Source organism: Sus scrofa, chromosome 7, assembly GCF_000003025.6.
Source record: "Sus scrofa isolate TJ Tabasco breed Duroc chromosome 7, Sscrofa11.1, whole genome shotgun sequence".
Classification (NCBI taxonomy): domain Eukaryota; kingdom Metazoa; phylum Chordata; class Mammalia; order Artiodactyla; family Suidae; genus Sus; species Sus scrofa.
The window spans coordinates 4,092,037-4,118,423 of record NC_010449.5 but is presented as its reverse complement, the minus strand read 5'-3'; the positions used below and the strand labels follow the sequence as shown (position 1 = coordinate 4,118,423).

Genomic DNA, 26,387 nt, shown 5'->3' with positions numbered 1-26,387 from the left:
TGCCGGCCTACACTGCAGCCACAGCAATGTTGGATCTGTGTCACATCTGCAACTTATGCCTCAGCTTGCGGCAACACTGGATCCTTACCCCACTGAGCAGGGCCAGGGATTGAACCTGCATCCTCACGGAGACAGCATCCAGTCCTTAACCCACTGAGCTGCAATAGGAACTCCTTTCATTGCATTTTTGACATGAGGGTGGTCCTTGTAAATTTCCGGCAATGCTGGCAGGCCAGTTTCCTGCAGAACCACGCTAAGACAACGGATAGCATCAGAGTGACCCAGCAAAACACACATCGATTGACCAAAAGGCAGCAGAATACAGGGAGCTCTGTGAAGGGAGGGGCTTAAAACATCTTCAGGATGTAACAGGTCAAGTTGAAGCACAGAGATCTCAACTTGATGGGCCCCCAGGCCCAGCATCAACTGACTGGCAACTCCAAGCCTGTGACCTTGGCTGTTCTGAGCAACAGTCTTCATCTTTGGTCTGGAACATACATACTAGACACTTAGAAAGTCCTTGAAGTATTGCTGTAACACAGGAAAATACAAGAATACAGGGAAGGAGTTCCCGTCATGGGAACGAACCCGACTAGGAACCATGAGGTGGCGGGTTCGGTCCCTGCCCTTTCTCAGTGGGTTAAGGATCTGGCGTTGCCGTGAGCTGTGGTGTAGGTTGCACACGCGGCTCGGATCCCGAGTTGCTGTGGCTCTGGTGTAGGCCAGTGGCTACAGCTCTGATTCGACCCCTAGCCTGGGAACCTCCATATGCCGCGGGAGCGGCCCAAGAAATAGCAAAAAGACAAAAAAAAAAAAAAAAAAAAAAAAAAAAAAAAAAACAGGGAAGACTAAATATCAATGTCAAGATGATAAACAAAGTGAAACCCATAGGTCCGAGAGTTTGACCCTAATTTAAGAAAGCAGGAGTAGTCAGTGGAACCATCACTGTGATAATTTGTGCTCGCTCTGCCTGCTTTTAAAGATTTTAAAGCATTTAAGGACATCCGGCTTGTTTAAATATCTAAGACAATTCTATTCATAAGTTTGTAACTTATGCCTGTGATAAAACTAACTTGTTAAATTTACAAAGTTTTGATTTCTTAGTTATGCAAGTAGAGTTTCACCGTTTAAAGGGATAGTTTTCACAGAGTATTGGGAAGCCCTCCGTTGAGCACGAAAAACACAGAGGAGCTCTCGGAATAAGGAAGACCCCCAGCTATGGGAAGGGACGCTAAGGGCAAACAGGCAGAGGGAAGGCTGATCCATCTGGCTCTCTCCCTGGGGCCGGTGCTGTCCCACCTGCCCTGCGGGGGATGTCAGGCGTCCACTAAGGGAGCGGGGGAATATTCCTTAGGCTTCCTAAACCTGTGAGAATCTCCCACTAAGTCGTGCTTGGAAGCAGTGCTTTCTGGGCCCGGGATCCCTTTCTTTTTCCTCCTAGCCTTGGCTCGGTTACCACTCCCTTCTGTGCTGAAGACACTGCAGGGGAAACTGGCCCAGAATTTCGAGAAGGCACGGAGGCACGACGAGGCACGACGAGGCACGACGAGGCCCTCCTGGATCCCTCACGAGGAGGCTGGCGGATGCGGGCTTGCGCACTGCCCGCTGCTAAGGCATCATCCAGGGCATCCAGCCCCTGGAAGAATGCGCGGGGGCCCTCGTGCTTGTTTCCGGGAAGACCCCAGCGTACCTCCTGGGACGTTCACCCGGCTACTCTAGCATCCCAGAAGGAAATGCTGGATCAGGAGCCTTCACTTCCCAGAGGAGAAAGAGACACCAACCCAGGTTCTTGGGTGGATCGCCCTTTTCTTTCAATTAACCGCCTCCCCAGCCCAGTCATGTGGGGGTGGGGGTAGGAGGCGAGCGCCTTCTCCCAACCCCCACTATGCTTGACGGGCACAGCCCTGCTTGGTGCCTTTCTCGACTGCTCTCCCCAGCGATGATAATGGGGAATGGGGTTGGAGTCGGGGGCGGTAAGGGGGGTGGCGGGATCCTGGGTCACCAGAACCCTGGTGCCTGCCGGGCTCTGCCAGGTGCTCCAGCCGCAGGAAGAGCGAAGGGGAGCTCTCTCCTTCCCAGGCTTTCTTCCACCTCTCAGAAAAAAGCTGCTTTGGTCTTGCACTGGCCCTTCTGCAGCCCGGCCCAGGACATCACACTGGAAGCTGTGGTGGGAGTATGTCCTTGCCCCCATGCCTCTTAAAAAAAAAAAAAAAAGGCTGCAGAGCTGAAGGTCAGCCCTGCCTGTCTCTACCTCTCCAAACAGGCCTCTCCCCAAATGCACCCCCCCCCCCGCGCGCGCCAAGCAGCCCCTCTGAGGTGGCCTGAGGCTGCAAAGAGTCTCTGACACTCACAGGCTGCAGCTTTTTCTGTCCTCAGGTCCCTATTCAGTTAAGTTACTCAGCATCTCTTAACAAGCCCTTAGAGGTAATATCACCCCAGAGGCTTAGCGGTAAGTCAGTAGCAACAGAGGGAGGCTGGGAGGAACCTGGCTGGGGCTCTAGGAGAAGCCCTCGTGCTTCAGCTCCTGCCCACTTTTGACTTTCCTGTTCCCATTTTTAAAGATCCGCGTCTCAGTGTTTATAAATGCATATGTATGTATCCCTCTGACATTGCTTCTATGTTTCTCTGGCTGTTTATCTGCTTTTCTTTACTCGCCCAGTATTAATCTAGAAAAATATACAGAGAAATTGCTTTTTCTATGTAATTTTTTTCTTTTTTAGGGCCACACCCAAGGCATAGGGTCGAGTCGAAGCTGCAACTGCCAGCCGACACCACAGCCACGGCAACACAGGCTCCCAGCCTCATCTTCGACCTACACCACAGCTCACAGCGATACCGGCTCCTGAACCCACTGAGGGAGGCCAGGGATCGAACCCGCATCCTCATCAATGCCAGTCAGGGTTTGTTTCTGCTGAGCCACAATGGGACCTCCCTACATAATTTTTAAAGTGTTGTTAAGCAGCTCGGTGGCTTGTGGTGTTTTCCATTCGTATTATAATTTTTCGATGTCATTTTTTTGGTTTATCTTAGGTGTCATAGGTCCCTTACTTTTTACGCCTCTGCTCTCTGCCTGGTTCATGTCAAAGCATGTTAAAGGACAACACGGGTGTCTACTCTCAAGGCTCTTGTCTGAAAACACAACTTGGGTCTCTGCTCTCCACCCCTTCTCAAAACCCCCGTAACAGCCGCAACAGCAGCAATGGCCATAATGATAATATTTCTGGATGGGTCCCAGAGCACGTGCTGCTCATCCACGCCTAACTTCCTCTTGAGCAACCCGGACCGGCACGTGTTGCATTCCAGGAAGGTTCTACTGTGGACCTCTGCAAATCCCATCTGCGTTTCATTTTGGTCCTGGGCCCTTGGTCCACAGCCTCAGACACCGGGAGGAGCAGTGGATGCGTGATACTGTGTCATCTCTCTTGGAGCGATGCTGTTCAGGATGCCACCTACTCCGCAGAAAAAGGCCTCTCACGGCTCACTCCAGGGTCAGGAAAAGCTGGACATCTCCTTAAACCCGGATTCTAGATGCGGACACTGTAATTCCCTTGTCGGGTTTGGCTGCAGGGAAGCTCATAGCCAAATATACCTCTAGTGACGTAAACAGCTTCCCACCAGCAGCAGCTGAGGTTTACTGAGCACGCGGTACTTTCATGTAAGCCTCACACAGGCCCTGAGATGCCAATACGGCTGTTATCCCTCTTGCAGTGGGTTGGGTAGTGGCTCCCCAAGGGAGCCGTGTCTTGCTCCCCAGAATCTGTGACCGTTCCCTTATATGGCAAGAGGGCTTTGCAGATGTGATTAAGCTAAGGGACTTGAGGTCGTGAGCTTATGTGCATCACAAGTGTCCTCATGAGAGGGAGCACAGGGAGGTTCGACATTAGAAGAAGGAAGGAAGATGGCAGCTGAGGCGTTCCCGTCATGGCGCAGCGGAAACGAATCTGACTAGGAACCATGAGGTTGCGGGTTCGATCCCTGGTCTCGCTCAGTGGGTTAAGGATCTGGTGTTGCTGTGAGCTGTGGTGTAGGTGGCAGACACAGCTCGATCTGGTGGCTGTGGTGTAGGCCGGCAGCCTGGGAACCTCCATATACTGCAGGTGTGGCTCTAAAAAAAAAAAAAAAAAAAAAAAAAGGTGGCAGCTGAGGCAAGGTGTATGCTGCTGGCGCTGGAGAAGGGACTGTGAGCCAAGGATGCAGGGAAGCAGCAGGAGAAGCTGGAAAAGGCCTGGGAAGCCCCTCTCCTCGAGCTTCTGCGCAAGCGTGCCCTGTGACCCTGTGACTGACGTTGGACTTTTGGCCTCCAGGTGGGGAAAAGAGTGAATGCATGTCCTTCAAAGCCACCAAGTGCCAAGTGGTCACTTGGGACAGCAGCCCCGGGAAACTCACACACCCGTTATACAATCAAGGACGGGAAACGTAAGAGTGTCCCCGGAGGAGCTGGAATGAGGTTTGCTGACTCCAGACCGCAGCCCTTAGCCTCAGGCCGCCTTCTCTGTTGCAAGGGTCCTGACCACCCCACCCGACCCCCGCCCCGGCTTCCCCCACTCCCTGCTTCCCCCACTCCCTAGTTCATCTTCAGATCACGCACACTTTGCATCCACCTCGCGTCTTCACGGTAGAAGCAGCACATAAACACACACATTGGAGGACATTTGCGGCATGTGTGTGCGGTGGGGTCCCGGGCTTTTTCTAGTCCTGGAGACTGTCTTATCAAAAGAAAAAAAAAAGAAAAAGGGCCCCTGACTGCTCTTGTCCCCCCTTTTGCTTTTGTAAAGACAGTCACTCCCTTCTTTGCTGCAGCACCCAGAGCTGGACAGAGCAGGACTTCTGCTTTTTCAGACACTTTGCTCACTTCCGGGTCCACGTTCAGAGCCCAGGAACTGCTTATGAAGTTCTTTTTTCCGCTGCAAGGGTTTCTGTATGATTCAGAACAGTTGCTAGCTGAAGATCTCCCCCCAAAATGATAAAACAGAAAGCGGAGGTAAAAATGAGGCGCTGAACCCAGAGGACAGTAGCTCCTGTATTTTTGCCGGCTGATCCCCCCACATCTGTGAACGAATTGGGATTCGAGGAGCCTCTTAGGTACCCAGGGGTGTCTAAACCCCGAGCTGGAGGAAGCTTCCTAACCATAGTTTTTGCACTGGGTCATCAATGTGAAAGCCTGGGGTGGGAGGGATTATCCCGCCGTGAATCCAGCAGCTGAGGGGAAGGGGCATCTCCATCTGGGGGGGGGGGTGCAGCCATTCGGTCCCCAGTACCTCAATGGCTCTCAGGAGAGGGGACAGACGCACCCCTGGAGGAGCCCCCAGGACGCTGCTTTCCTCTCGGACCCCAGGCTACACCAGAGCTTCCCTGTGACACTGGCTGTGGCAGCAATGCTAGTGTAAACGCTGAGCGTGTCTTTCCTGGATTACGGACTCTGCAGGCTGCACATCCTGCCTGAAGCCTTAAGCTGCTTTCCATCTCCGGTCTCCACATCCTCAAGAACCGGTTTGGTGTAAGAAGCGCTTGGCTTAACCATGTGCTTATAGCTCATGTGATTAGCTGTATATTATATTTTGCCTCTTTGGTAGGACTCTTGCTTCGTATGCTACCAAATGTGTAACTGAGCCCCCGACAAAATAATGATGACTAGGAGCCTTGAAGCCATCGATCAAATACATGGTTCTTCACCAGATCGATGATTGTAACAGTGGAGCTCTAACTATGGGGAGATGCAAAAGAAGGAATAATTTCCTGGACCATGACGGACTGGTAAGACAGGTGGTCCAGAGACTTTTAGCTGCTGTTAAGAAGGCCCAGACCAGTGAAAGCACATTGGGTGGCCTACCAACGCAACCTGTGCCAGACCTGGGAATGGGCATCCCTAGCACTGAGGGACAAACCAATCAGGAAATGCCTCCCAGAACTACGGTCGAATTTATGACCATGGGGGAGCCCTGTGAGCTGAAGTTTGGCCCTTGCCGTCAGCCTCTATACGGAGTAAAACATGAGCCACTGCAGCTGCCGACCCGCAGCCCCCCCAGAGTGGGGCTCAGGGTGGAGACCAGGAGCCAGGCCCTCTGTACTCTGGGAAAACTGGAAGAATGGGCCTTCGGATAGTTAGATATTTTTAGGAGAAGATTTCATGAGCCCAATTCTTGCATCTCCTCCTATCTGGAAAAACACTAAAACCCGTCAGTGGTGACGAATGTCTCTGCGTGGCGGTCCCCTGCACGAGACCAGCAGAAAACCTCTGGGAATGTGTGCCGGGCCGCAGGCACCTCCCCCTTCACCTTCCTGACTTATATCTGGCTATTCCCTTTCCTCTCTGGGGCAGTGTTTCAGAGCTGTCTGAAATACTGCCTCCTGGGCTGTAGTTAGTGGGCAAGACACAAGATGTCACGGTCACCCATGCCAATAGCCCCTCCCAAGGGTGGGCCAGTGAGCCCTGAGGAAACTCAGGAAAGCTTATCACAGGAGGGATTGCTGTAAGCCCAGGTCTTTAGAAATGGTTTTCTGTAAATCTTCTCCTATAAATCTTTTTTCCTACCACCTCTCCTCTGTTGCAAAAACTCATATATCCGGGCTCCCCCCCACCCCCCTGCCCCCGGCCTCCTCGTAGCAGTTTCTCGGGGCTACCTGAGCTGCTGTCTCCTGGGCTTCAGTTCTAATTTCACCCTAAATAAAATTTAACTCTCAACTTTCAGGTTGTATTTTTTTTTCAGTCGACATTTCCAAAATTTAACCTCTGCATTGCCCAGAGATTAGGGCCCAACCTCGTCTGGGTCTCTTGGTGCACACTCATCAGGGTTTTCTAGAGAACCAGAACCCGTGGAATGACATGGATGTGTCTATTCTAGAAAGAGATTTATTGCAAGGTCCCACGACCATGGAGGCGGAGAAGCCCCATGACTGATCTGCTGTCCGCAAGCTGACGCCCCAGGGGGGCTGGTGCTGTAGCTTGAAGGCCTGAGGACCTAGAGGGCTGTGGTTGGGCAGAAAGTCAAATCAGCCTCCCTCTGCTCTGTGGTCTGTTCCAGCCCCGGCAGACTGGGGGACGCCCACCACACTGGAGGAGAGTCTGCCTTCCTCAGTCCACAGATTCCACTGCTCGTCTCTTTTGCACACCCCCTCACAGACACACCCAGAAGTAACTTTTAACCAGCTACATTTTGATAAAAGTTTGTAGTTACTGTATTCACTGTCTTGTAATAAATTGCAATGGAAAAGCATCTGAATAAGAATATATCTACACGCACACACACATAAAACTCACCAGATGGCTTCTACCAAACACACAAAGACCTCATACCCATCCTTCTTAAACGTCCCCAAAGATTGAAGAAGGAAGAACACTCCCAAAGACATTCTATAAAGCCACCATCACCCTAATACCCAAACCAAAGAGACCACCAAAAAGGAAAATAAGAGGTCAATGTCTTTGATGAATATAGACACGAAAATTCTCAACAAAACTTCAGCCAACCGTGTAAAACAATGCATTCAAAAGATCACACCCATGACCAAGTGGGATTCATCCCAAGTTCACAAGCGTGGTTCACCATATGCAAATCAACCTCATACACCAAACTAACAACAACAAAAAAAGGTCAAACACCACAGGATCATCTCGATAGAAGCAGAGAAAGCATTTGAAAAAATCCAGCATCCAGTCATGATCAAAACTCTTACCAAGGTGGGTATAGAGGGACCATATCTCAGCATAATAAAACTGAACCACTCTGCTGCCAATCGTAAATGTTTATAAAAAACAAAATTAAAGTAAAAAGAAAAAGAAACAAAGCAAGCTATCTAGGCATCCCTTGGCCCAATCAAATAACATGTAAAATTCAGCATCTCATGAGGCCTCTGCCTTTATTTCCTGCCTCCTTGCTCAGGCGCCCCAGACCTGCCTCCTTGCTCAGGCGCCCCAGGGTCCCAGACCTCCCACAGCTGCCTGAACTCTAAGCCTGGTCACACCTCCTTGCCGTCACACCTGCTGTTCTCTGCCAAAGGACTCCTTCCTGCTCCATGTCTCCACTCCATTTGCTTTCTGACAAAACTCCAGAAGGCAATAACTAAGAGTAGGCTCTGGAGTCAGACAAGCCTGGAATCAATTTCTTTTAATTCCACAAATATTTACTGAACTCTGACTCTGTGCCGCTGGGGATGTCACTCTCGTCGCCATTACCTGTGTGGCCTCGGAGAAGTTACCTGCACCTCTAACCCTTAGGTTACACATCTGTGAATAGGAATAGTGCTCAGAAAGCACTTAGCACAGTGCCTGGCACCTATAAACCTTCTGTGGACGTGAGACGCTGTAATTACTATTTTTTTTACCGTCCTTTAAGGTTGAACTCAAGCTTGATGACGCTTTCTCTGAAGGTTTAGACCCCAACCTCACCCTCTCCAGCCACCCTGTGCCCTGGGTGCCACACACGTGCCTCTGGTCCCCCCTCCGCAGAGAGATTTCAACCTGATGCTTGTCGGATCCTCGCACCGCTCTTGGATGAGAGCTGCATCTCCTCCATCCCCTTGGCTGAGTGCCCAGAGCAGGGCTTGTGACCAGCATCTGTCGGTTCCCCAGAGCAGCCACCCCATCTGAGGGAGAGTTCTTTCCCCGGTACATCTGCTCCTCTTGCCTCTCCTGGCAGCGGCTTGAGAGGCTGTTGCCAAGCTCGGCTGCAGGCTGGTCTGAGGGACGGACCAGCCATGGCAACTTCTTGTGGGAGGATGAATTGGAGAAACAAATCCCGGGCAGTGCATTCATCTCAAGCCTCGCTTCTCATCCTGCACCTAAAATGACTCGACGCCTGCAGAAAGCATCCCATCCCCGTGGGAAGAGCACGAGGAAGGTGACGGACCCTTCCAGCATCCAGCCAGTCCTTCTCTCTCAATTAAAAAATTGTGTTCATGTGTATATGGAGGTTCAGTGGTCCTTCTTTTCAAAAGGGCAAAGTCTCTGAGGCAGCTCCTCACGTGGCGGTCTTAGGGATCAGCTCTCTGCTCAGTGTAACGTCTCCACTACTGACCTCATTGCGGGGGGTCGGGGGGCAACTTAGCTGCTTAAAAGACATATCTGCTTTCCATCTCCTGCAGTCCAAACAGCATCTTGCCCCCGTGTCCCTCCAGAGTGGCATGTTTCACCATGTCATGGCTTCATGAGCGGGTCCCTGTCATCTTCATTCACGATGTGAGCCTGAGCCTGGGCTCGTGTCTCTGCTCTCAGGCCCCCTTTATGGGCTGAACTGCGCCCCCCTCCCCAACCCTGTGTGGAAGTCCTATCCCACAGTTCCTGAAAATAGGACTGTAATTGGAGATAGGGCCTCTAAAGGGATCCTGAGATTAATGAGGTCCTAACGGGTGAGTCCTGACCCAATACAACCAGTGTCCTTATAAGAAGAGACACAGACACACGAGGCGTAGAGGAAAGACCAAGCAGAGACAGGAGAGGGTGGCCAGGGAGCGAGGCCTCCGTCTTGAACTTGCAGCCTCCAGAACTGTGGGGCAATACATTTCTGCTGTTCAAGCCCCCGAGTCCGTGGTGTTCAGGTCTAACAGCCCCAGGGGACACATACACACTCCAAAAAGTGGGCTCCAACACTGAGGATGGCATTTCCTGCATACTAGTCATTCACTAGAGAAAACCCTGGCTTTGACAAGCTACCGGGTGTTTGTTGAATGAATGAGTGATGTCGCTGCTATGTCCGGAGCTCTAGGAGCGTGATCAGCAGAACAGGAAGCCTCTCCTTTGGCACAAGTGAACTTGCCACTCAACTCCCCACAGATGAACTAACTGGGACAGGTGTCCCAGGTGGCCAGCCGAGGGAGGCCAGGGCAGCACCTTTGCTCGTCGGGAACTGGCGCGGCATCCCGCTTTGGTAAATCCATGGGTCCTTCTGCTCCTTTTCGGGATCTGTGATGCTAGCAGTTTGCCGTATCTAGACTCATGGTCTTTTCCTGGTCCTCTGGTCACTCTCTTTATTTCTCTCCTGCCCTGACTGCCCCTTCTGCCCGGGCTCCCTGCGGCGCTTGCAGGCCGTTTTGGCCACAGTCGCCCCTCTCTCCTCCCACCCAACAAAGCCCTCAAACAGCCGCCCTTAATTTCCCCATAACCAGAAAGGGATGTGCAGCAAGTGCTTACCGCAGCTCTGGTAGAGAACTTCCAAATTCCCATCCCTGCAGGCGACGTGTGTGGGCCAGGCCTCCCCGCCACCGCCCTGGGGAGAAACCAGAGTCCAGACAAGCAATGTGGCCGTGAACCCCCTCATGGCGGGGCTGCCTGCGTCCCAGGGAAGATTAACAGGCCCAATAAAAAGGGCCCTTGGGGTGCTTCCTCTCTGCTCATAAAGGGGTGACATGCTCAGTTTCACTTCTCGTATTTTCTGCTCCTGGGGAACCACGCCGCAAAGCAATAGGCAGTTAGCTGAGGGCTTTGAATGCTCTTCCCCAGAAACTCTGGGTTTGAACCAACGGGGGTGAGGCTAGGCTGGGTCCGGGGGCGGGGGGTGGGGGGGGATGTTGACTTTCTCCTTTCAAAGGGAGGGGCCAGCAAGTGATGCATGACCTTTGGGCGGGGCCGCAGGTGGCCCTCCTCGGAGCCCCGCCCCCAGCTGGGGCGGCAACTCGGGGAAAGAAAGTTGCCGAAAGGCCTCTGTGTGTTTTTCATCACCAGCCCCCTGGCTCCGAGGGCCTCTGATGTGGGCTGTGGACCAGAGGCCTGGCTGGTGCCGGCGGCAGCATTTGGCATTTGGGGGGCTGCAGAAGGACATCTGGGGTCTGCCATGAGGCTTTTGTCCTGTTGGCACTTTTCTCTACTGGGGCTTCAGCTCCGCCTGCAGGATTAGGATTTCAGCAGTGACCTGTGCAACTGGGAGACACAGGGCATGCTGTGGGAGCAGCAGCTGTGGTCCCTGGAGACGAGGGCGAGGGAGGAGGCCTGAGAAGTGAGCTGGGTTCTATTTCTGGGCTCAGCATGGCAGGAAGGGTGGAGAAGGACAGACAACTGAGGACTGCCCTTTGAAGACTGGGGGTTTTCTTTGTTTTGGTCATTGGTGGCATTATTGATGGCATGTCCCACTTTCTTTTCAAAGCCAAGATTCAGGAGTTCTCTGGTGGCTCAGCAGGTTAAGGATCTGGTGTTATCACTGCTGTGGCTCGGGTCACAGCTGCCGTGTGGGTTCGATCTCTGGCGCCAGAATTTCTGCATGCCATGGGTGTGGGCAAAAGAAAAAAGCACCTAAATTCTGTCCCCCATCCCCCATCCCTTTATCTCTGCTGCTCTGCATTGTGACAGCACATTCTCTTAACTCTGATTCCCCACCCCAGCCCCAGCTCCATGTTAGCTTAAGAGAACCACGGTCAGGGCCAAGGCCAGCACGTTTCAGAAGCAACGGAGAAACACTCTTTTCCCTGGGAGGAAAAGCATTTCTCTGAGTGCACTGGGGGCATGACTGTTTCTACCGATGGCTTAAATAAGAATGAAAGTCACTTCAAAATTTTTTTGTCTGCAGCAGAAGCTTGATCTTTCATTTTAAAAAGGTATAACAAGGCAGCTTGACAAAGAAAATAGAACTTTCATATAGTCACAGGTAACTGCATATACACAACACCTAGCATTGTTTTCTAATTATTTTTTACATCTTCAGTGTCAAAACCTTTTTGAAAGCGAGTGGAATGTAATTACCAGTAAAGACAAATACGTTGACTTACTTGATGGACACTTGGGTTTCTTGGGAGACAGCAGGGCACAGTTGTTTGAGGACTGATTTTTTATTTTTATTTATTGATTTTTTTTGAAGTTCTCTTCTGCAAGTCAGTTCCCTTTTGTTGGCTTTCGATAGTGATTCTCAAAATGTGGTTCTGGAGAACAGTATCAACTTCAACCAAGAGCCTGTTAGAAGAAATGCAAGTTCTGGAGTTCCATTGTGGCTCAGTGGGTTAAAAACCCGACATGGTGTCCATGAGGATGTGGGTTCGATTCCCTGGCCTCACTCAGTGGTTAAGGATCTGGCGTTGCCACAAGCTGCGGTGTAGGTTGAAGAGTGGCCTGGTTCTGGCATTGCTGTGGCTGTGGCTGTGGCTGTGGCTGTGGCTGTGGCTGTAGCTTAGCCCAGCAGCTGCAGCCCCAATTTGACCCCTAGCCCTGGAACTTCCAGGTGCTGCTGGAATTTCCTGCAAAAAGAAATGCAAATTCTTGGGCTACATGCAAAACCCACTGACTCAGAAAGTCTGCTGTGGGCACTCTGTTTTAATAAGCCCAACAGGTGGGTCTGACATACCCTCAAGTTGAAGAACCCCTGGCTTTTGTGAAAGTCAAGGGGAAATCTGAGCCCTGGAGGAGAGGTGGGTGGTCACTTTAGAAAGAGCAAGGTATAGCCCCACTGGTCTGTGTGTGGGGGAGGGCGGCTGCCCTCTGAGCAAGGGCTCGGGAGGTGAGAGTGGGTGGGGAGAGCTGTAAGCCCTGGAGGAACCTTGAGACCACAGGGGACTCCAGGGCAGGACGCGGAGCTTTGCTTTCCCTGGGGACCTTTGAGAGCTCCGGGAGTTGTTGCGAGAGCTCCGAACAGCCAGTGGGAGAGCAGTTGGGGCCACGTCCCTCCACCCCACAGAGCAGCATGAGCAGCACATAGGGTCGGACCCAGGCATGCAGAGCAGGGAGCAGAAACCCAGGCAGAGACTAGGACCAGGGAGCTGATACCTGGGCAGAGCAAGGAACCGGGAGCTGATAACAGGCAGAGCAGGGAGCTGTTCCCTGGACAGAGACCAGAAGCAGGGAGCAGAAACCCAGGCAGAGACCAGGAACATGGAGCTGATGCCCGGGCAGAGACTGAGAGCAGGAAGCTGATACCCAGGCAGAGCAGGGAGCTGATCCCTGGGCAGAGACTGGGAGCAGGGACCTGATACCCACGCAGAGGCCGGAAGTGGCCCCAACAGGGAACCCATGTTGTCTAAGGACCGGGCTACAGACTTTTGTGAAGCAGAGGACCTAGCGATGACAAGAAACATAGTTTGGGGGTTGCACTGGCATCTGGAAATATTCCAGAAGAACCACTGAGAAGCTCTGGTGATGTGGTGACTTTGGAGCAGCGATCCTCCAGCTTGAAAGGGTGTCAGCATCCCCTGAAGGACTCATGCACACAGACTGCAGCTCCGCCACATGCTCCCGAGGGGCAGGTTCAAGATGTCTGGGGTGGGGCCTGAGAACTTGCATTTCTAACAAGTTCCCAGGTAAGGCCATTGCTGCCGGTCTGGGGGCCATGGTTTGAGAACCTCTGCTCTAGGAGATAGGATTTGGTCTGTTGCAGGGTGTGCATTTTTTTTTTTTTAAATCATCTTGGTTCTTAACAAAATGTGCTAAATGACAGGCAATGCTGTGTGTAACACGGAGCCCATCTATATGGGAATAACGAGTAAAAGCCACTTTCTTTAAGGAGTTCTGCCTCCTGCGAACCAGAGTTTGCCTAAAATCAGCTGTGGCTCTGCTAGTTCAATCCACACGCGTGTCTCAAGGAGTTCGTTAACTAGAAGCTTTCTGAAGGCAGCAAAAGAGATCATCGAGAAGGTTCTGTTCCCTAACTATAAAATAAACCAGGATCAGTTTATGAGCATTATTTAAAATGGTTACAGGTGGGTAAAGGGTGAGCGAATATGCCACCAGGCTCTGATGTAGCCTTCCAGCCCCTCAGCACGTCACGTAAGAAGCTGCACTGATCTGTCTCATTCAGATTTTTGTTTCACTTTTTTTTTTTTTCCCTTTTTTGGCTGCACCTGTGGCATATGGCGGTTCCCAGGCTAGGGATCGAATCAGAGCCACAGCTGCCGGATGCATTTCTGCTGCTCCACGACGGGAACTCCTGTTCTACTCTTTTAAACAACCTTCCCCCCACATCTCAAGCTGCTTTCTTTCCACGGAGGTTTGCTTGGGGATGGCGCCTTTCTTTCTTGCTGGGGTGGGGGGGAGAGTTCCTATCAGGATGGCCATCACTGGAAGAGTTCTTAAGGCAGCGCTGATGTTTAGGGAGAGACTTTAAGAATAAAAGGGAGGGGAGTTCCTGTCGTGGTTCAGTGGTAAACGAATCCGACTAGGAACCATGAGGTTTTTGGGTTCAATCTCTGGCCTCGCTCCTTGGGTTAAGGATCCGGCGTTGCCGTGAGCTGTGGTGTAGGTCGCAGATGCGGCTCGGATCCCTCGTTGCTGTGGCTGTGGTGTAGGCCAGTGGCTACAGCTCCAATTAGACCCCTAGCCTGGGAGCCTCCATATGCTGTGGGTGCAGCTCTAAAAAGACAAAAAAGAAGAAGAAAAGAAAGAAAAAGAAAAAAGGAACCAAGAATAAAAGGGAGACAGAAGGCAAGAGTCTAAGACCTAAGGAAGGCTGAGCTGCTCCACAGGAGGACACGAGGTTACACTGGATCCCTGGATTTTGCTGCCGAGAGTGAGAGAAGGAGAGAGAAGTGCGCAGCTGAAAGGCTGCTGCTGGGTGCGGGCAAGCGGCCTGCGGCAGGTGGGCCGCGCCCAAGGCCATCCAAGGACTTAGACTGCTGACTATGGAATGTGCCACGTGGTACCCTCTCCACTCTGTGACCCCCACAGGTTCTATGGAGACTCATACACGTCATCCGTTTGTATTTCCCAAAGGGATACAGCTCCCTTGGGACAGTGCTTGCATCTCAGGGTGGGTGCTGCACTTTCCAGAACAAGGAGGGGGCTTCAGGCCAATCACACCTGCATCTCCTCGGCCAGCAGCCGACAGCCCTACCTATACGTTACAATGCTGGTGATATGTAACAGGGAAGAGCAACTCTGACGATACAGGAGAGCTTGACCGTGGCCTGAGCTAAAGAGAGAATAACAGGAACGTGGTGACGTGACCTTGACCTGACCTATGCAGACCCAAAGAACAAAGGGTCCCTGACACCAAAAAGTTTGCAACATGGAACCACACCCTCCCCTCATTTTGCTTTTAAAAGGGCTTTGCTGAAGTGTTTGTTCCAGCATCTGGGCTTTTTAAGGCACGGCTGCCAGTTTCCTTGCAGGGCCGGTGATAAACCTCTCTCTGCTCCTAACTCTGATGTTTGGGTATCTTTGGCCTCACTATGCGATGGGCCCCTGGACTTAACGATAGGTAACAATCTTGCATTTGGTAACAGATGGAGCACTTGGCTCCAACAGCCCGTGCGTCTTCACTGTCATTTGCATTCCACGGTGGCAGCTCTCCCTTAACGCCCCTCCGATATTTACGGTAGGAGGGGACAGCTCCCCTTCACGGAGCACTGCCGTCTTGCTCCTCGTCTCTGTGGCCTGTCCCTGGGTTTCTGCCACGCGGCGGAGGGACGAGGCAGGTTTGGTCCCTTCTGACTTCTGTCTTCTGAATTGAGTCCCACAGAAAACCAGCCCCCCAGGTGTGCAGAAGCCAGGAAGCCAGGCTGCTTCCTATGTAACACCATTTAGTAGCCCCCCAGGCCAACTGCTGAGGTTTTGCCCTTTAATTATTTTCACATCTCTTGTATGCTGTGTGGGTTACACAAGTGTCTTGTAGGGTTGATGCCGGCGAGGCAGAATACTAACCCAGGGAGTCAGTGGAGGAGCCTGGGCTTCGACGCCTTCTCTGATGTGGCCATTGATGAACGTTTGTGGCTTAAGGGCTCCAGGGAACAACATCCCCACAGGTCTTGTGTACTGTAGGGAGTGGACCTACACCCAGATGGACCTTAATCCCTAACCCACCGTGACTCAGTTTACAGGAAGAAAAGGGCAAAGAAACCATGAGACTTACAGGACATTCCCACCCCTAAGATCCCTATTGGACAAGGATGGATGTAGGTAATTGGACAAAGCCAATGAGAGAAAAACCACATCTTTCCGGATCCCATGTTGGTCCCCCCCCCATCTTTAAAGGATAAAACCCCCTATAGGACAACAGAGAGGGGGGCTCTTCTTTCCCCTCCCAGCTGCCCCGAGAGCTGTTTGCTTTCTTGTAATGAAGACTTTGCTTGCTTGCTGCCTGTGTGTTCTTGAAGTTCCTTCTTCAGCTCCGTGAACAAGACCCTGGATTCCAGTAACATCTTGCCGGCATCAACAGGGAAGTGGAGACACGCTCTGCTTCCTATAAAAACAGGGGAAAATTCATCTTTTGTCCACTTGCTCCAGATTCCTTCCTTCCTTCACGCAGCGAATGTTTGCGAAGGACTTCTGCACACCGGCCACAGTTCCACGTGCCAGGAAAACAGCCAACAAAGCCCTCGTTGTCACCGAGTGGGAGGAGACGACAGTTTACTTCATACTGTTGTCAAGGCGGAGACTTGGCTTCTTGAAAAACGGCTTGGATTTCCCATAGAAAATTGGACCAAGCTTTCTGAAACATTTTCAGCTTATCGCTTATAGACACTAATTTTGTTTTTATTATTGGTAGCTCACCAGGGCTTTTTGATAACTGTTTGCTCCAACAGACAAACCGTAGCAGGCGCCTTAATATTGCCCTCCCCCCACTTCCTTATTATGGCCCCACATAATGTCAATACTAATGTTTAATTAAAGTTTATTGATGTTCACTATTCTGGGGACATAATATGCAAAGTACTTGGTTCCTAAAGGGGTCGACGCGTTCTATGACAAAGTACAAACAGAAATGATTTTTGCTCCTTTGAGGAGCGCAGGTGCTGGGCCCAGGAAGAGGTGGGCTCTGCAGATGAATCCGAGCAACTTCCCAGGGATGAACAGATCCCTCTGCCGTGATCTGATTAAGGCAGAGGTCAGGGAGGGTGGGAGGCACATGGTCTAAAAATTTGCTACAGCAGGAGACAAAGTACCAACTTGTGGCTAAATGCTGGCTCCAGTTGCAAATGCTCTCAAGAGTTCATGCTGATAAAATGGAAGTGATTTTAATAAGCCCAGGGGCAAAGCATTGGGAGGAAACCAATGGTAACGAAAGGGGAGCTCTCTTCTCTGAGGCATAAAGAAGAGATTTCTGCTGAGCTGACACTCCCAATCTTTCCTCCCCAACCCTCCCCGCCTTGGCAACCACAAGTCTGCTCTCTAGGTCAGTGAGTCTACCTGTTTCATAGATAAATTCATTTGCGTCCTATTGTAGGTTCTGCGTATACGTAGATGTGAACTTTTTTTTTTTGGCTTTTTTTTTTTTTTTTTTTTTTTTTTTTAAGGGCTACACCCACGGCACATGGAAGTTCCCAGCCTAGGGGCGGAATCAGAGCTGCAGCTACCAGCCTCCACCACAGCCACAGCAACTGGGGATCCGAGCCAAGTCTGCCACCTACACCATAGCTCATGGCAATGTGGGATCCTTAAACCCTCCAAGCGAGGCCAGGGATTGAGCCTGAGTCCTCATGGATGCTAGTCGGATTTGTTATCACTGAGCCACAACAGGAACTCCGATGTAAACCATTATACATGGAGCGGATAGACCAAGTCCTACTGTATAACCAGGGAACTATATTCAATACCTTGTGATAAACCTTAATGGAAAAGAATATGAAAAAGAATGTATAGGAGTTCCCGTCATGGTGCAGCGGAAACAAATCCGACTAGGAATCATGAGGTTTCAGGTTCGATCCCGGGCCTCGCTCAGTGGGTTAAGGATCCAGTGTTACCGTGAGCTGTGGTGTAGGCCACAGACCTGGCTTGGATCCCGCATTGCTGTGGCTGTGGTGTAGGCTGCAGCTGTAGTTCTGATTGGACCCCTAGCCTGGGAAACTCCATATGCTGCGGGTGCAGCCCTAAAAAGCAAAAAAAAAAAAAAAAAAGAAAAAAAAGAAGAAGAATGTCTATGTATGTATGACTGAACCACTTTGCTCTAGTAGAAATTAATACAACATTGCAACTCAACTATATTCGCTAAAATAATTTTTTTTTTAAAAAAAGAGGATTCCTGATTTGCTGTTGCAGCTCGAGTCCCAGGCCCTGGTTTCCACATGGCCTCCAGTTCCAGCTGGTTCCCAAACTTCCAGCTGGTCATTATGTTGCCAAAACTCAGCCTCTGTCTGCCATGGCCGAATAGAAACATGGAGATGGAGTTTTGCCTGAAGGAGAAAAAGACGGCTTTATTGCTTTGCCAGGCAAAGGGGCGCCACAGCAGGCTCATGCCTTAAAGACTGTGCCCCCTTTGGAATGGGTTAGGAGGTGGTTTTATAGTTTGGGGAGTGGAAAATAGGGCAGCAGGCAAGGATCAGGGTAGGGGCCAGCTTGCATTGTTTCTCAAAGCTGGTGTTTAGCGGCCCCAGGGCGGGTTCTGGTGGTTCTCCTCCTTCCTGCAGGAAGAAGCCTCCATCTAGTAGTTCCTCCATTTGTCAGGGGTTTTAGTTCTGCAGAAAGGCTCAAAGATAGCGTTGTGTGTACTCCTCAAGGGGGAATGTGGACCCTGCTCCAAGGCTGCACTCTTGTCTCTTGACTGCCCCTCCCAAGTCTCTGCGTCCCCTCCCTTCCCTGATAAGCAATTGCCCTTTGGAACTCGGGGAAGGTGCTGGAGGCAGAGGCTTATTCTCTGAAAACAAGAAATGGAGGCCCCAGAAAGACTTGTGTGCCCAGGAGCCCCACAGGGCCCTAGCTTGATTACAATTCCAGTATCTGTTCTTGTCACATAGAAGCCACATTATTTGAGAGCATGTGTTGCTGGGCTGGCAGGTGGTACCTGGAATAAAATAACTTAGCCATTTTCTGCATCAGATCTCTGGAGACATTCTTGATCTTTCCCTCCTGGTAGCGGCAGCTGGATTCGCCTAGAATCCTTCTGAAGGGGTAGCACGGATAGCTTGCTATTCCTGGACATTGCAGGCTTACTCAGGGGTAATTTTGACATGTAAATAATAATCTTTGAAGTAGGCTGTGTCCTTTATTTTCCTCTTCTGGAATAAATAAGAAGAGCCAAGTGGGATGGACACGTGTTATGTGCCAGGAATGCTTCCAAACACTTTAATCCGTGTTTTTACTCATTTCTTTCATCTTCACAACGGCCTTACAAGGCAGGTACGGCCCCGTGTTCTCCCATCCACGACTTCGGAACCCCAACGTCTTGAAAAAGGGGAGTTGTTTGTTGGTTTTTTTCTTAACTCTTTGGTAGAAAATCCAGTCTGAATTGATAGGACTTTAAGATCTCATCAGTTTAATAGCCTCAATCTATATTCTTGAGTTACCCCACCGGGGGAATAGATATATATATTCCCTTTGTCTTTTGTCTCTTTTTAGGGCCGCACCTGCGGCACATGGAGGTTCCCAGGCTAGGGGTCTAATCGGAGCTGTTGCTGCCCGTCTACCCCACAGCTCACGGCAATGCCCCATCCTTAACCCACTGAGCGAGGCCAGGGATCGAACCTGCAACCTCATGGTTCCTAGTCGGATTCCTTTCCACTGCGCCACGATGGGAACTCCCCGTCTAGGGAAATATTAATTTCACTGCAGAAACAATGTGACCGATCAGCGTTTAATGGATCCTGCCCTGGACCCCAGTGGGGTGTTATGAAGAGGACACCCTCTGACTTTTTTAAAATCAAGAAATTCTGAACTTTAAGATCTGTCTCTGCCCAGACATTTCAGTTAAAGGATTCTGGACTCTTTTTATGAAAAACCCTTGTTCTCCAGGTGCAGAAAGTAAGACACAATAACTAGTCAAGATCACACATGCGGGAGGGCCAAGTTGCCTGTCAGGAGGCTGGACCCCGGAACCAGGGTTCTTGACCCCTGAGAAAATGATCTTTTTCCTACTGTGCCTCTGTGCTTGCTTATCTTCCCCTCTAGGTGACAGCGAAACAAATTTGCCCCCTGTTTGGAAGCTAAGGGGACTTGGCTTGTGCAGCTTCAAGGAGCAGCCTTGACATTGGCTTCCCTTTGTCAGAGAGGAATCGCAGGACTGGGGGAGGAGGGCTAGTTGGAGTCTTGCAGAGGGAACGGGTTTTGTAGGCAGATAGGCCTGGGCTGAAATCTTTTTTATTTTTTAAATTTATTACTATCACTATTATTATTGCTTTTTATGGCTGCACTTTCAGCCTATGGAAGTTCCCAGGCTAGGGTCAAATTGGAGCTGCAGCTGCCAGCCTACACCACAGCCACAGCAACATGGGATCCCAGCTGCATCTTTGACCTACGCTGCAGCTCACAGCAACGCCAGATCCTTAACCCACTAATCGAGGCCAGGGATCGAACCTGTATCCTCATGGATACTAGTCAGGTTTGCTACCGCTGAGCCACAATGGGAACTCCCTGGGCTGAAATCTTGGGTCTGCTGTGTGTTATTGGCAAGTCACAGAACCTCTCTGAATATGTTTCTTTACCTTTGAAAAAGTCAAGAATAATCAATACATGGTAAGCTTTTAAATGAGTATTTCTATCTATAGAGGAAACTAGGTATGGAGAAATCCCCTGACCGGCTGGAGAGTTTCTAAGCAAATCTAGTTTGCAGACTTTCCCTTTAGCCAAAGCCAGGCCCTAAGCCCCATGGCAAGTGATTAAATGGATGGAGCTAGCTGGGACAAATCTCTCCTCATTAGCAGAAGTATCTTCCCACTAGAAATGTGCACTCTCAATGGAAAACAGGGTCCTGAAAGCTCAAAAGAGAGAGGCCACTAATGAATGGTACCTTTCCTGTCACCACTGGATGCCACTGAGGCAGGGTCAGACCATCTCACCGCAATCCACTTAATATTCATGAACTGAGCTCTTTGCTTTTGCTTTGAAGCTTGGATGTGTCAGCTCCGATTGTAAGGTTACTGATGAACAAAGCGGGGGGGGAGAAAAGCACTTTGTAGTTTTCAGACAAAACAGTGCTGTCCACGGCTGTGGCCTCCGCTCACCTGGAATCTAATTGTGTTAAAAAGCCACGACCCTACATTGCCACTTCTGGCTCAGAAAGCTGGTCTTTCCTCTGTTGCTGCTTTTGAACCGTAAGCCTGGAAACTCCCTATCAGGGAGTCAAAGACGAAGTCACTTAAGAATAGTCTTTCCATCACCGACTGCTCTCCGTGTGACGGTGTGAGGCTGTCTCACCCTGCCCGGATCCCTCTTTTCCCACCGCTGCCACTGAGGACGGGGCTCCTCGGGGCAGACCCACCTCAGCCACTCTCAGATCCTAGGTCCTTCAGTGTCACCCCCTGAGTGTGTCCACGAGGACTTGCCCTTGATTTAGCCTCTCCCGCTCCAGCCCTCTCTCTGTTTCCATGGCAACCCTGCTCCCTCCAGCCGCAGCATCTTCAGCAGGAGCTGTTACCCGGCCCTGGAACACTCTCAGCCCGTCCCAGCTTCGTTCCTGTGCTTCCTGCAGAGTGCAGCTCAGCGCTTGCTTCCTGGAGAAACAACTCTAAGACCCAGACCCCTAACTCTCCCTAAAACAGGCCTGTACAGCCAGGGGACACCACCTCTTCACGGCACTGCTCATGGCTGTCATCCAGTTAAAGTCAGAGTCCCCCATATTATGTAAGAAATCTTTCTTCTTCTCTCCCTTCATTTTCTTCTCCTTTCCCAGGGACTATAGGACGCCCAGGGCCTAGCACATGGCAGGTCCTCAGTAAATTATTTTATACGGAATGGATGAAATACAGAGGAGGAGACGGCCCAACAACTTGACTTTTTTGGCCCTGGCAACTGGACGTCTGCCCTTACAGGTGAGGCAAAGCGAGGAATCCCCTGTTCGAGAGTCTAGAATCCCCAAGAAGCTCACAAAGGATGATGTCATCTTTTCCCAAGAGCAGGTCAAGGCTTCCTTTTCTATCATTTTGCTTCTCATTCTTAAGTCACATATGCTAATTGAAGGACTTTGGGGATATACACGATAAGCGCCCCCTGCAGGCGGAGGGGGAGGGAAACTGGAGCCAGAGGAAAAATCATCACCCATAGTCTCAAAACCCAGAGATAAACACTGCTGACATTTTGTGAAATATCCTTTTAGTAAACACACACACACACACACACACACACACACACACACGCACGCGCACGCGCACACACACACGATCACACTGTATGAACTGCACTTGCTGTAATGTACTACATTAGTTACACTGGTCATTTACAATTCTTCCATGACACAAGTTTTACTAAGAGTTGACTATTCCAGGAGTTCCTGTCGTGGCTCAGCGAAAACGAATCCGACTAGTATCCATGAGGATTCAGGTTCGATCCCTGGCCTTGCTCTGTGGGTCGGGGATCCAGTGTTGCCATGAGCTGTATGTGTAGGTCACAGACGCAGCCTGGATCCTGAGTTGCTGTGGCTGTGGTGTAGACCGGCAGCTATAGCTCCAATTTGATCCTTAGCCTGGGAACTTCCATATGCCAAGGGTGGGACCCTAAAAAGCCAGAAAAAAAAAAAAAAGAGTAGAATATTTTACTGTATGCATTGACTATGATTTAATTAGTCAGTTTATACTTGAGACATTTAGGCTATTGTTATTAACAAAAGAAAAGGAGATAATACTACAGGGCTTATCCTTCTTGCTATATTTTTGTGCAGCCATGATTATTTCTTCAGGGTAAATTCCTAAAAGTGAAATGCTTGGTGAAAAGAATGCCCAGGCGTTCAAGCCTTTTGATACACGCTCCCATATTGTGTTTCTGATACAATAGCAACTAGATATTATTATCTAAAAATTGTTTTTGTCAATTTAGTAGATAAATATTGGTTTCTCCTTATATTTCTTTCGGCACTAATACAGTGGAATATTTTTCAAATTATTCTTATTGGTCATTTGTATTTTGTCCTTGGTAAATGCCCATGCATGGCTACTGCCTATTTTTCTATAATGATGTCAAATTTGAAGAAGAGAAACTGAAAGTAAGAAACAACTGAATTTAGACTTTCACGAAAATCTGATCCACAAACATTTACTGCTTCCTCCTTGTCTGGTGCTTTTAATCTCTGGAATGAGCTGTGTATGAGCTGGTGCAGCTAAAGATGTCCCTGTCCTGAGGTTTGTTTTTGACTTCCAATTACTCAGAGGATGATACCGACTGTTAATACAATAGACAGTGCTTGTAATATAGAAACACAAATGAAATGAATTCTTGATATAAGACATTGTATTAGCTTGGATCATTTCTTTATATCTGTGGATAATTAATTTAGAAGTGGTGTGGACAAAGAGAATCCTTCAGCCACAGTTGCTCCACACTTGACAATGACCATGTGATTGAAGACTTGCTACATTGTTGCTACTGCCCACTTGGAGCACATGGTCTTCTTGGAGAAGAGCAGCTGGAATTGTGTAACAAAGTCCTTGTACTCTGAACAAATAGGAAATACTCTTGCTCAACCTCTCCCAAGCACCCCCCAGGAAAGGAAGCTTTGCAAGGGGTGGGTGGAGTTGATTGACTTTTCTGGCCCCCTCACTGACCACTGCGTGACCTTGGTAAGTCCCAGTCTCTCATCTATAAGAGGAAGCTTGCTAAACGCGTATTTCAGGTTTGAAAACAAACCTAGACTGAGTATGTATGGAAAGTGCTTTTTATATATTTGGCACCAAAAACCCGGTCATTCTTTTTAGGGAAGAACTCTCACTCTGTAAATTAGGGGCTAGGTCTATGGGAAGGAACATAGTACTTTTGTGAAAGGATGCTTGCGAAGAAAAATATCAATAAAACACTAGTTCCCAACAGTGAGATTCAGAAGATTTGTTGGCAAACAAGTAGAAACTGCCTTTTTAAGCTGAAGGGGAATAATTTCCTCCCCATTCACTTGTAGAATAAAGCCCTCTGATTTTTGGAAAGAATGACTGGATCAGAACTATAGTCATGACTTTTTTTTTCTTTTTTCTTTTCTTTTTTTTTTTTTTTTTTGGTCTTTCTGTCTTTTTAGGGCCATACCCACAGCACATGGAGGTTCCCAGGCTAGGGGTCCAATCAGAGCTGTAGTCGCCAGCCTACCACCAGGGCCACAGCAATGCAGGATCCGAGCCGTGTCTGCGTGACCTACACCACAGCTCACGGCAACGCTGGATCCTTAACCCACTTAACCCACCTGACTCCTCACGGATGCCAGTCACGTTCGTTAACCACTGAGCCATGACGGGAACCCCTATATTCATGGTTTTTTCCCAGGCTCCTTGGTTGCTGTCTTTTGACCAGGAAAAGGAGTACATGCTGTAGAAAACAGCAAACCAGCCAGTTTTGCTGATAAGCGAGCAGTTCTCCGCGTCCACTGTCATTGCTTTGACCTCCTAGCTGCTTTATGATTGGCTCCATTAACTGCTCCTTATCAGAAAGCAGATAGGCCTTGCAATCTGGTGGCTGCAGCAGGACGAACTTGCTCCTGGCCCCTGGCAGACAGCCTCTCCCAAAGACCATCAATGTGTTTTAAAGAAATTAGGAAAGACATGGAGTTTCCGTTGTGGCTCAGTGGTTAATGAACCTGATTAGTATCCATGAGGACACAGATTTGATCTGTGGCCTCACTCAGTGGGTTAAGGATCCGGTGTTGCTGTGAGCTGTGGTGTAGGTTGCAGACACGGCTCAGATCCTGCACTGCTGTGGCTGAGGCATAGGCCAGCAGCTGTAGCTCCAACTGGACCCCTAGCCTGGGAACCTCCATATGCTGCGGGTGCGGCCCTAAAAAGACAAAAGCCAAAAACAAAAAAGGAATATTAAACTTTATGAACGGTCCCTTCTTTAGGAAAAAATGTTGAGTGAATGATCCACTGCAGCTCATCTGGGTCATATCACAATTTGGCTTTCGGCTTTTGTAAGTGCGGGCCGAGAGTAATCCATACTACAAGCCTGGAGGAGCTCTGTCTCTAAGATGTGCCTTTTCTAGGGTTTTGATTGAATTTCAAGAGTCTCTCCTTTCTGGCTGGTCCAACTCTCATGTCTCCCAAGGCTGTGAGATCTCCAGAGTCTCTACCAGTTCTCAAGCTATTCTTAGGTATTCGTCAGGCTTCACAGACTGTGTTTAACTTAGTATTTGGCCCAAAGGTGAAGCGATCCCTATGAAAACCCCGTTATCTTAACATCCCCCAAGACCAATCTCCCTTTCCTCATGCCGGTAAGACTGCTGCTCTGTTTTGGGTGCTGCCTTCCTCCGTTGTGGTTGAGAAAGTACCTGCCTGTCTAAAAGCCAAGGCGGTGTGACTCTCGCTTTCCTTATTTTCAGTATCTAGCCCCATGCTGCCTCTTGTCCAATTCCTGAAAAGAACTACTTCATATTTTTCAGCTGGTTTGATGGTTGTTTGGAGTGATGGGTATGTTGGAAGCTCTCTCCTCTATCATGGTGAAAAGCCCATAGGAACTTTATAATATTGATTTATTTGAATCTGAGGGAGGCTGATTCCCAAATTGATGCATTCCCCGCTCTACCAGTAGTTTCAGGATGGTAGACTTCATGGCTCAATAAAAATTTCAAAATGTTGGGCCAAACGTACAGGTAGCATCATACTCAGTGGTGGAAAGACTGAAAGCTTTTCCCTAGGGTCAGCAACAATTCAGAATTTCCGCTTTCACCACTTCTATTCAACAGAGCCCTGGAAGTTCTAGCCAGAGTAATTAGGCAAAAAAAAAAAAAGTAATGAAAAGTCATTCAAATTGGAAAGGAAGGAGTAAAATTACCTCTGTTCACAGAGGAAAGTCTTATTTGCATAAAACTGTAAAGATCGCACACACACCTGTTAGAGCTAATAAATTCATTCAGCAAAGGTACAGATCAACACACAAAAATCAGCTGCATTTCTATATATTAGCCATGAGTGATCTGAAAAAGAAATTTAAAAATCAATTACATGGACACTAGAATCAAAAATAATAAAAAATTATGAATCCATTTAACCAAGGAAATAAAAGACGTGCTAAAAACTACATCACGTCTTCCAAAAATGAGTAGAGACATATATATATATAATTGGGAAGACATCCCATATCAATGGATTAGAAGATTTAACATTGTTAAGATGTCAAAACCACCCCACGTGACTGACAAATTCAATACCATGCCTGTCAAAATCCCAACGACACAAGGAGAAGTCTTCATGACACTGGGTCTGGGCAAAGATTCCTGAGATATGACACCAAAAGCACAGCCTAGTGAAGAAAAGTCAGACAAAGAGACGTCAGCAAAATTAAAAACGTTTGTTCATCGAAGGACAGCATCTCAGAGTGAAAAGACAACACACAGAATGGGAGAAGAGAGTTGCAAATCATATATCTGAGAAGGGATTAGTATCCAAATAATCTGGAGTTCCTGTTGTGGCCCAGCAGAAACGAATCCGACTAGCATCCATGAGGATGCAGGTTCGATCCCTGGCCTCGCTCAGTGGGTCAGGGATCCGGTGTTGCCACGAGCTGTGGTATAATTTGCAGAGGCAGCTCGAATCTGGCACGGCTGTGGCAGGCAGCTATAGCTCCGATTCGATCCCTAGCCTGGGAACTTCCACATGCTGCTTGTGCAGTCCTAAAAAAAAAAAAAAAAAAAAAAAAAAAAGTA

General features: G+C 49.4%; 1 protein-coding gene across 1 annotated transcript in view; it reads right to left on the bottom strand.

The window, feature by feature from the left end:
* The window catches only part of LY86 (lymphocyte antigen 86), a 48,506-nt gene extending 38,206 nt beyond the window's left edge, over nucleotides 1-10,300 (bottom strand). The window contains 1 exon segment of the mRNA NM_001097415.1: nucleotides 10,127-10,300. Coding sequence (NP_001090884.1) covers nucleotides 10,127-10,253 — 127 coding nt within the window. The 5' untranslated portion in view covers nucleotides 10,254-10,300.